Here is a 12166-nt window from a genome sequence, read left to right as displayed (position 1 = left end):
AACTCCTGTACCTACTATGCTAGTAACGCTCAAAGAAATCCAAAGTGAAAAAATTTGTTTAATAAGTATTAATCCTCTTTCAGTTCATTGGAAATTCTTCCTCTTTATTCTAGAAAACCCAAACTGTTTACCTCACAATCTTTATTTTGAATTGCCGAAAAGTGATTCTTCTCAAAACGATTTCATTACTAAAGAATTGGAAACAATTAACAATTAAAAAAACAGCAATGATATTCTCATACCAAAATTGCCTTATACAAATTCAATTTTTTGAAAAATCATTTGTGACAACAAAAAGTAACAGAGTTATACCACAACTAATACTCCATTTCGAATATTTAAACACTTGGACTGATGGAACCATCATCTTAACACCATCTTCCCCCTATTGGACATTCTTCATAAATATATTCCAAGCTTTAAATGGTTCCAAAATCCCTTTTAATTTAGATCTCCTATAATGCTCTTCCACTTTGGTGAGCGACTAGTCAAAGTAGAATCCCTCGAGAGATCATTCATTGAAACTCCCACTGCAGAAATAAAGCCCTGTATAATCATACATTATACTGACTACGAACGTGGATGTGAGGGTTCTACTCGAGTCACCATGGGAATGATGCACTGGGAATTCTTTCTCGCACTCATCGATATCGAAGAGCACTTCCCAGTCAACTTGGGCGCTCTTCAGTAAAGTAATTTGTTTTACATAACTTGCTCTCCACAAAAAAAATTTTTTCTTCTCTCCTCTCCTCTTCTTCATTTTTTTCTATCTTTTTTTTCTGATCAATTTGTTCTTTTCCCCTCACTTCTTTCCAAATTGTTAAAAATAAAATGATTTTGTTTATTGGTAAGGAAAAAATTAAAATTGTTAAAGTAGAAAGATGGTTCAATATTTGTTTCACACAGTATAAAGCATGTATCAAGATAAATTATATGTTTTTAAGCACCGGTACCATTAATCATTATTACATTTATCCAAACAAGAAACACTGGAATTTCGTTTTTGCTATTGCAGATTTAAATGTAACTATCCCCAACGAACTTGAACACCATGGATTAGAACTCGTATACCCGGATCTTTCTGATTTGTCCTTATAATGGGAAACATTCTGAAAATATCGTCTCAGCAACCTCAAATTGATACAACCCCTAAATTTGAATGCCCTGTTTGTTATCTCCCTTGCCGTCAATTCGAAAAATTGCACAAAAACCCAAATGGTCAGCCCCCCCATTTTGCTTGCGTTCCTTGTAGAAATGAATTATTTAAATATTGGAACCAACCTAAATGCCCCATTTGCGTAACTCCCATTTATACAATCAGTCATTGCCATTATTTCCAGTGTGATTCTTGTCAAGAAATCAAAAAGTTATCCACTTGCCACAGCCACTTCAAAAGCCTACACCCTGAAAAATCAATTTGTTTGCAGTGTATGACCTTCACAACTACTAAATGCCCTTTATGCAAACAAACAATTGACCCAAACAACCCGTGGTAAAATCCTCAATTCAAAACTACGTTCACAAACTATCCAAAATGTTTACCCCCAAATTGCTTGATTTTTTATTAATGGCCCTTATAATTATTGCAGCAGCCTTCTCCTTCGTTTTAACCGTTTTCCTCGTAGTTGTAAGTATTCCTTTCAACTTTTTGATGTTCATAATTATATTAGTAATAGACCAAACAATAAACTCCCAAAATAATCGACAACCAAATCCCCCAACTGTGCCAATCCCATAATTCCTTCCAATAACAATCTTTCAAAAATGAATACAATTGACAAAGAAACCAATACTATAGAATCCAAACCGGTCTCATTAATTTGTTTATGCTGCAGACGTGAAACAATTGTTTTCAAGAAATTACACGAGAACCCCCCTAACGAACTACCCCACGTGATGTGTCTGCTCTGTTACCAATATGTTATAAAAGATATGGGCTACGATTTTTGTCCTAAATGCTCTAAATTTAATGTTATCTTTTCAATCTTTAACTGGTTTCAATGTGATATTTGCAAACAAACAAGATTTCAATATTCTGTTGCAAAAACGTTTCATCACAGTGACCACAATCCCGTCAACTTTTGTAAATTTTGCGTAGAAGACTATAGATTATGCCCTCGTTGCGAAAAAATAATTACATAATGCGTCCAAGAACTTCCAAAATTTTAATTCTTTTCCTGCTTTCATTTTTGATCCACTCGATATCCCTAATTCAATTCAGTTTTTACCAGGAGCAAATCACCTCCTTCACCCTAGTTCTACACTACTCATTGAATTGACAAAATGCATCCCATAACATTGTTTATTCTTCTTTTTGTCCTCTTATGCGCATTGGCAATATCCCTTTTTATTAATCACTACCTCCTTTCCATTTTCTCCAGATACGGAAAATGACCAATCTAGAGCTATCCACAAAAATATTTATCTTAATCCTAATTACCTTGCTTGCACTATCGTTCCTTATTAACCTCATCCTACTGCAGTTTCTCAGAAATTTTCCTGTTTTTGTATAAGGAAAATAAAATAACAGTCACTCGATGGGTCTTTCACAATCCCTATTCGACGGTTTCCGTTGGTTCTATCCCCATAAGGACATTATCTGCCCTATATGTTCACGAAAAACCGTTTTTGTAGAAAAACTACACAAGCAATTCCCCAAAGAAAATCCCCACTATGTATGTATTCCTTGCAGAAAAGCACTTTTTAAAAGATACCCAAACCCTAAATGTCCCATCTGTCTTCGACCTTGTCTTCCCGTCCTGATCACATCCTACTTCCGATGCAATTTATGCAAAAAAATGAAAACAGAATTAGGAGTAACAAAACACCCACATTTTTCCCAACATGACGAACACCGATTCTGTCGAGTGTGCATAAATAAGCAGAAAAAATGTCCCATTTGCAAAAATTTTTTAGACGACGTTGTCTAATAAACCAAAAACACTCAAGCCCAAACGATCTCTTTTTCTCTCTCTTTTAACTTTTCCTCGGGAAAGGGTTACCTCAGCTTTCTCCAGCCTGCCCCCCTGGCTTTTGAACCTAAATAATTCAGAACACTAACACGATAACTGAAATTTCCAAAAACGACCCGAAAAATTTCTTTCTTTCAGCTAAAGCAAGGTTCTCTCCCCAGCTGCACGGGTCGTTGCAGCCGTGTTAGTGTGACACACGCCCCAAGACTCACACCTCCAGGCAGCGGAGAAAGACGGACTTGTGGCAGGGCTGCCCGCCTGGCATAAGTATAAAATTTTTTTAATTATTGACCCCCCTCCCTTTATTAAAGTTAACTTTGCATTTAGCAAAACAAAAACTTTTTTACCAAACTTTAATAACAAATGCATTTAGCATTATACTTTGTAAATAAAGCAGTTAGCAACAAAACCTTACAAAAACATTTTTACAAACAATACTTTTTTATATTAGCAATACATTTGCAAACATTAAAAGCCATAATGTGTGATAATTAAGACACAAGGAAAAAAAATCAAAAACTATTTTAGATTTCACACATCACAATGAACAGCCAAGCAACACTTAAGAGTGGGATCACCACAACTGATCAAAATCAGACTGTCAACATGTCCTCTACACGAACAATCTACACCCCCCACGAACAATCTGCAGTACACCCAAATCAAATTAGGAAAACTGGCTACTCAAGCAAAACATCAACTCCTCCGTTTGCACCCATTAAACCACAACTGGACACTCCATCAACTTCTAACCAATACGACCCTGAAGTTAACTGGAAAATAAACCGCAAACGATGCCCCTCACAAACTCTGAAAAGTAACCATGCGGAAAAGATCCGAAAATCAGCCAACATTGATGACCTTTTTTCTGAAGAAGATAGGAAAAACAAACACTACTGCTTGAGCGTACAACGAAGCAGAGAGTTAGACCTAAATCCTGAGAACCCGAGATTTCTCAACCATCTGAAATACACGCTCAAAGCAAATTACAACAAATTCACAACATTGGAACGAGTGAAATTAAGAAACGATGCTACGAATGAGGATTGCTTCATGAAATCGGATGAATTGCATCTCGTAAAACATTTTAGCCTGAGTAGCGAATCTAACACCTGGAGGATAAAGAACAGAGATCCAGAAACGAAAACGTACAACGTAAGAAATCACCAGCTGGATGTCTACATTAACGTCCCTTATGATGCTATAACCGCATTCCCCTCAGCAGAAGACCATTGTAGCGAAACATCGAAGGAAAGTCTTATCACAGAAAACAACCGCTTTAAGCAAGAGCTCTTCATAAAAGAAACGGAACTGCAAGAATTGCAAATAAAATTTGAGAACCTTAAAATGGAGAGCAATGAGAAAGAAAAAACTACCAGAAAAAGTCTACTGGAGACGTCAGTATGTAATTACAAAACAACTGCAGAAGACTGAAGACAGCAATCTAAAACAAATGAATAAAGTGTATGCTCAAAAACATCTAGAAATCACATCAGCGAATCAAAAGCTCGGAATTGAAAATAAGAAGCTAATGCAAAAGGTTAAAGAGCTCAATCGCGAACTAAGAAAAATGAAAGACAAGAAAACTCGGAAAAATAAACGAGAAGAAAAACGCCAACCAGAAGCCACAAGGAAAACAAACAAAAAACCTGTGAAAATGGCGGCATCATCACCTGTGGAACTGACTATACAAACTGAAGAAGTTGTGGAAGTGTTTGATATATTGGACGACGGTGACAGTCCTGTAACGAGCCCAGTCATCCTTCCACCAGAATTTTTCAACTGATATGGCCACCGCCCTCTGCAAATCTTTTGCACCCATCGCCATTTGCGATCAGTTTTATATACAAATAACACTATCGCCTTTTGCGATCAACTTTTTATACAAACGACAGTATCGCCTTCTGCGATCTTGTTTCTAAAAGCAGTCTGAACTTGTTATGACACAAGTTGTAGTAACTCATTCATATGTCCCAAGCGCAATAAAATTATATACGATGCAGTATATTTCTTTCTTTTAGTCATTTTCGTTTCTATCTTAAAATTGGGGTGAATTGTAGTAATACGAGAGCCGTTACAAATGAGCGGATAATTAATCACGCATTAGAGCGATCGTATTTAGGCGCTAATTAACCATTCTTTCGCCGCGGGCTAAACAAACTAACGCTTGTTAAGACTACCAGTACACAAGTATTTAAACAACTCAGTTCGACTTATTTAAACAACACAACTTTAGGCCTGGATCTCCTCGCTTATATCCAGGATAGAAAATGTACATTGTTGAACGTAGGCGGCCTGTAAAACCACAGTTTCTTTTGATTTAAATTACTTCTGCTTTTGACAGTTGCAATGCAGATCTTTTCCCCCAATTTCAATAAAGATGAAGCAGATTGCTTCAGGGGAAAAGACAATAGAGTCTCATAAAAAGCCCCCAAGAAAACCATAATTGTTGCGGTTTTAGAAGAGGGGAAAAGCAGAAAACAGGCGCCTACGAAATCAATAATTGATGCTCTCAGCTGTTTAGATTTTTATTATTTTTTGGAGTTTCAATAATTTTTCCGTGAGATAAAAAAGAGTTAATTCTCTTGCCTTCTCGGCCAATAGGAAAATTTAGAAGCACCTCACTATGAACGTGAGTTTGTGATTCGCTCCCTATCGGCCCAAACGGAGCTGAGAGGGATTTATTGTTTCTCTCAGCGAAGTGGGACGGAATAAAATTAGAGAGACAGAAATCACTCCCAGAAGCAAGCAGCAGACAACTGCTTTCATTTTTCTCAAAATTTAACTTCACTTTAACAATAAAATAGTCGAACAAAATTGTTTAATAACTGAGACAAATAATTCCAGACTTAATTTTATAACTTTCTTTTTCGACAAATAACATAACTGAAGAAACACTCAAGTGAACGATCGCCCAGCAGCTCACCTCCATTTCACCACCACACAACTGGTAAATAGTAAGCTGTAATTTTATATTGACTCTTTTATAAATTAAATACTTTCTGCCCCCAACCATTTTAAATTGAGACTTATAGCACAGACAGGTCTTAGGCATATATCTTTGCCTTCGATTTGTTATATCTTTTGTCAAGTTTGACTGGCATACATAAAGAGATCCCGTATTGTGTGATCTGTAGCAGCCCAGCCAAATTTGATAATATTGAGCTGCGGAAACTAATTCGCAAAACAGCAGTATTTGTAGGAAATCAGTTAGCGGATCTTTTTGACGACAGCCACGGCCCAGCTGTGACTCCTCCTTCATTGTAAGTATACCGTAAGGGGCAAAAACTCATCGGTACGCTAAAATGGGAAGAATCCCATTTAGCAGTTGTACACGTTGAGTGGGATCGAATTCTGTGGAGCTGAAAAATCCATTTATTGTCTTTTGTATCCAGTGAGTAAGGGCACACTATGGGACATTCAGGGAATCTCTGCATCGGGAATTTTTGGAGTTCACTTTGCATCAAAAAACACTTTTATGATTTTTAATTGAATGAGATGCCCACCTATGCCATTATTCTTTCTAATTTTGATCAATTGGGCTCATTGACTGCACCAAATTTAGATTTTCACCTAGCGAACGGTAAACCCGGCTTCTTTTCGACAAGTTTATCACTAAAAGGTAACTGCTTCCAAATATTTTCCAAAATGCTTTTTTCATTTTTTAAACTTAGATGAAAGTTTTCACAGTCTTGGGTTAAAATAGGGCCTTCTCCACTTTTAACTTATGTCTTTTTGTGGCTTTTGGTCATTTGAATTTCTACTGATTTTTCGATAGAGTTATATAAATTTCAAGGAAACTGGAAAGATTTGAATGCTTCTCTCACTCAAAACATTTATCAAGTTTATTTAAAGTCAAAAGTAGGCAAACAGAATACTTTATAGTTTGGTGAAGCATTTTTTTAAAATTTAAATTGTGTTACACCAACTGATTACCTATTTTTTGGAAAAAAAACGTCTTCAAAACAGTTCCCTACATTTTCAATTTTGCCTTCATGTAAAATTTAATTTTTTAATATTGTAAATGCCTCAAAATAAAGTAGATAAACTTATCTTGAAAAAATTGAAAAACATATTTCTGAGTAAAACAAAAGTTGCCTCGAAATCTAATGTTTTTCTTTGTTTTTAGTTATTATTTTCTCTCAATAGGCATTTTGGCTTTCTTCATTGTTGGGGAAGACCCAGTTAAGACAAGCCCTTGACGGGATAATGACCTGAAAGTCCAGGGTCACGTTCCATGTATCAACTGGGGTTGTGTTCCTTTTCTTCCCATCTAAGAATAGTTAACTGTGTAGCAACTAATTGGAACAGAATATGCACTGAGTTTTCAAAAGTTTGTTTTAAAACACAAACATACCCGGCAGATTGCCGGAAAATAGCCGCCGTTGATTGCAATAAGCATGATTGGGATTGACAGAATAGAAGATTTTGAAAAAACAAATTTTTTCACAAAAACATTTTTAAGTCCGATTTATTTTGACGGCATTTCGTAGCTGAACACATTTCTGTTTCTTAGAGAGAGGCTACAGGGGCTACTATCAATACCAATAAGCTTAAGAGATGGTAACTAAAAACAAAGTTCGAGTAACGGGCATCTAAAATTGGGCTTTGTGTGATTATTCCGTTTCTATTTCTGATTTCGTTTTTTGATACCGACTCTGTTCATTTTGAATTGCTTTGCTGAGCAACTGATGTTCAAAATCACTTTTAGCAGAATGAGAGAAGAGAGAAGCTAGCCTAGAGAAGACAAAAAGATTTCCCGCAAAATGTTGCAAAAGCGGCAAAACGAGGTAAAGCGAAACATTTTTTTTGTTCGACTTCATTTTTTAAACTTAGACGAAAGTTTTCACAGTTTTGTGTTAAAATAAGGCCGTCTCCAGTTTCCCCCCATTTTTCGAGCATCCGATGATTTGTATTTGTTCCGACTGGAAAAGTTTTTTGAATATTTCACTACTGTCTCTAATCAATCTCTCGGATCAATCGATGGTCTTCTTATAGTCCGCTGCCTTCTTTCTTGTCGTTCACGCACTTCTTCAGCTGCATTCGTTTTGATTGTTGAATTATAAGCCAAGAAAATTGAAATGATTTTGAAATTTGTGATTGATGGGATCCACTGACACTTAAAAAAGTTAATCAGAATTAGACAGTTTCGCGTCTAGACGACGATTTTGCAGACGGTTTGACAGAGAAATGCGAGCTTTTTGAGAAGAATAGAATTTCACAACATTTTTATAAAATTGCCGTTCTGTATCAAATGAATAGTTCCAGTAAATCACAGTATATTCACATATTATCTTCAGCTAAAATTTAATGCAAATGAAAACGCAATCATTGTTGAATAAAATTGAAAACATATCATACTTCGAGACAACTTACTTTTTGCTGTAAAACTTTGATGGATTCCATCAAATTTACATTGGGGTATCTGATAAGCTACCCCATTGGTCGCCTAAACTATAATCTAAATGGGAAAAGTTTTCAAAGTGTTCTTTGTTCTGACCTCAATCGCTGTCTTTTTTAAGATCTGTTCACACATTTTCATGATTTTTGAAGTCTAATTGGAGTAGTGATTTTGGTCACGCCGAAACAGGAAGTGGAGCGAAAAAGCGAGTGGCTTTGCAGTGTGAAATTTTTTCGCTCTGTTTTTAAAGTAGAGTGAGATAACGGTGTTAGATCAAAAATTTGCTTTCTCTTTTCATCGCATGCGGCAATTTCACCTCAATTTTCACGTGTTTTCAAATTTTGGATCAGGTTTTTCTTAAGTGGTTGCCAATCCATTCATCGTTCATTCTAGTATTAGGTTTTAATGAACCAAGTTTCATTTTTTTGTTCACATATGACATTTTGACATCGACTTTCTGATTTTTTTTCTTGTTTTTTTGATCTTATTTTGTTTTTGGAAATGGTTTTACCAGTTCACTCTCAGTCCGTTCCAGGTCTAGTTTTTTGTTTAGTTAAAACTCTTTGAATTGTACGTCAGGACTTGTCCAGCTATGTTTTTTTCAGATAATTTTGGTCGATCGATGTATTCATCGTAAAGAATTGTGAGTGGTACCATTGAAATACTCGTCCAGCGCTGAGTTCAAATTTTGTTTTTTTTATTTCTGTGTTGTTCGAGGAGTTATCGAGGTTTAAAGTTTTGTGTGATCACGTGATAATTCGCGTGTTTTCGTTCACTTTATTGTTCAAACTAAGATTTTATCTTTACAAAAACTGATTAAAAATAAATTTGATGCTACAAATGAAACAACATTGTGCTTAAAACAGTCAAAAGGCGATAAAAAAAGGTTAGTGCTTGGGCTTCCAGTGAAGTTTACTATAAAAAAATTGATTTCTATTTGAGAGCTGACTTTTTAAAAACCATTTCATTTTTTTTTAAATTTTTTTCAAGTAGCTTCTAGAGACTAGCCACTTTCCTAATCTAGGTTCTTTTCATTGCAAACTTTGTTTGGTAAATGGATGCCCAGTGACCAAATAATTCTTTTCGAGGGAATCGCTTAATTTTTCATGGCTCCGACTCTAGTTTTCTCAATTTTTTCGAATTTTGATGTTCTTTTTGAGATTTTACTAAAATTTTGTAGTCCTATAACATAGAGTCGCTGACTAAAAGTTAAATAGGCTTCCTAAGAAGCAGTTAGCGAACCTATGAAAGAACAGCTCATGTCTCTTAAGATTTTATAAATAATTTTTCCGAAATTTTTCTAACATTAACTGAACATAAAATTGTTTCTGCGAGCTATTAGTCAGCCTCACTATTGACAGGACCCCTGTTATTTTCTATGGCAACGGCAACAAAAATAATCTTATTAGCGGATACATTTTCTAACTTTTGTCTTTATGACTTCGATGCCAAATTTTTTCATAATTTTTTTAAAAAATTTTGTGTTTCTTCATAATTTTTAATCCTTTTGAAATCTGATCACTCTATCCTATTATCGCTTGTTCCCAATAGCAAAGACTTTCACAAGATCAAACATAAAGTTTGATGAGAAAAACGTAGGTATTTACTGGCTTTGATACTGTCTGCGTGCACTTGTCCCACTGATATTTTCGTTTTTGCCTGTATTTGTTGTTGTTTTTTAGTCATACAATTTACTGTGATGGCTTATTGATGATTTAAAAATGGCAAAGTCTTCTGCCTTCTCATCGAAGCAAAAAATATTGTAACTTCTTATTGATTAGTTTGTACCGAAAGCTTTTGAATTTAAGGGCTTTGATACTAAAGTTTTTCTCAAGAATTTCATTGTATTTATAAAGGTATTTGAAAAAGAAAGTTTTATATGAGTAGTTCCTTTATTCATGTCTTCGACTGTTTTCTTTCTCAATTACTTCTTCGATTTGCTGTTTTGCCTGTTTCTGTACTTTATGTAGTCATAAAGAGCTCAGAGGTCTCAGAAACTTCTAACTGAGTGAATAGGGAATGAAGTTACTCAATGCAGTAAATTTTTAGCATATAGTCTTATAGTTTATGAAATTATTTGTTTTTAAACGTTTTTTAAAGTTTTTTTGTTGTTATAATTCTCAATTTGTATCTAATTCTCATCTTCAAGAGGCCCCATCAACTTCCCTGGAGTTCGAATAATAAAGTGGCTAATGATATGACGCTGTAATTGATGTTTTGTTAGTCAAGCAGTATGCGTATACAAAAAAGTTTTGTTTGTTGTCAAAATTTTTGTTCCTTTTCTTTTCTTTTAGCACATTCGCGTATTAACAGTTCACAATGATTTTTGAATGGGTCCCAAGTGGACATACTTATTCTTTCATTGTAGTTCTGACTCAAATAGTTCAATTAACATTTCAAAAAAAAAAGGTTTTCTTCATCTTTAGTCCGTTTCTGTGGCTTAGACTGACAACAACCAAATTCTATTGCTTTTGTATTGACTTTTTAATAAAAATTTTTATTTCGTTAAAAGCTAATGGTTTTTAAGACCTATGTAAATTTTTGTTTGAAAAAATTTTGGTTGATTTTTGAATTCAGCCTCATTTATGCTGCTTTTTGTCAGGTTGTTATCTATTCTCATTAATATAAAGTCTCAGCTGCTTTGTAGTACCGAAAAACTGACTTTGTGTAATTAAATTTTCTTCTGATTGAGTTTTGACGTTGTTACTAGGTGCTTTTAAGTTTAGATGTTGAATTTTTGCCGTAAAAAATGTTCTCGTGAGCACTGTAATGAGGTACGGTATTATTCAAATCAATTAGTAGTTGCGTTGAGTAACCATTTTTTAAACTCAAACATCTGTTTTTGATTATCTCTTCATTTGGTTGACAGTTATGTCAAAAATGTAGATGAGCGCGGGTCGGAACATCATGCGCGAAAGCACATTATTGAGCCTCCTTGTTTGAAATATGATCACAAGTTTGTTTTACATCACGTCCAATTGTTGTTAAGTTTTTATCTAGCAAAATTATAGCGCGCTAACTTACTTTTGAAATTCACTACAATTTTGCACGGAGGATTCATTTTAGCAACAGTTAGCAGTGGTTTGATTTCAACAATTTGAGAGAATTTCCCAATTTTTGCCTGACTCCATCAAGCGATTCAGAATCAATTTTATCCTAATGGTGCCATTTGCTGTTCTGGATTAAGCATCCACTTGTAGTTAGGCCGGTTAACGAATAAACATTTTTCTTACCTTTTACATCCTTCAGCATGTGCTTGCAATGATCTTCAACAACACCACTCAAAATAAAATCCAATTTTGTAAAGTTCTCTGGACTATAATCTGTCCAAGTATTGCTCACGTACCTCAACAGCATAAAACTCCACCGTTTAAACTTCATCAAACTATTTGAAATGTGTCCGTTGGCATTTCTAACTAAGAATTCGGGTGCTAAATCCAAAGATTTTAGCGCGATTGTGTCTAGATCCACAAAAATGCCTCCGTAATTGTACAGTAATGCCACTTTCAAGATTTCACTGTAATGAATATCTTGCAAATCTTTTTGAGCTGCTTGGTGAAATTGCGCACTTTTAAAAATGCCGTCGAAGGGACCACTTTTTACTACAGAGTCCGGGTCAATCTTCAGTATTTGAAGGTTTAAATGTGTTCTTGTAAGTTTAAGCAGCTGATCTGGATTTTTTCTTTGGTCCAGATTTAACATTAACATTGTGACACACCAGTTATTTCCCATATGGAATGCTAGGCTTTCCAGGGTGCAAAATGCTTTCGGCATTAGGTACTCTCGTCTGGTT

The 12166-nt window shown here is 35.1% G+C and overlaps 1 protein-coding gene across 1 annotated transcript in view; it reads right to left on the bottom strand.

Moving 5' to 3' along the window:
• Positions 1 to 12155, bottom strand: part of LOC142357422 (uncharacterized) — a 37196-nt gene extending 25041 nt beyond the window's left edge. The window contains exon 1 of the mRNA XM_075409060.1: positions 11607 to 12155. Coding sequence (XP_075265175.1) covers positions 11607 to 12147 — 541 coding nt within the window. The 5' untranslated portion in view covers positions 12148 to 12155. The remainder of the gene's footprint in view (positions 1 to 11606) is intronic.
• Between the last annotated feature and the right edge of the window lie 11 nt (positions 12156 to 12166).

Source organism: Convolutriloba macropyga, unplaced genomic scaffold, assembly GCF_964194025.1.
Source record: "Convolutriloba macropyga unplaced genomic scaffold, txConMacr16.3 SCAFFOLD_969, whole genome shotgun sequence".
NCBI classification, from domain to species: Eukaryota; Metazoa; Xenacoelomorpha; order Acoela; family Convolutidae; genus Convolutriloba; species Convolutriloba macropyga.
Note: the sequence above shows the minus strand (reverse complement) of the source record. Positions and strands in the feature narration are given on the sequence as shown.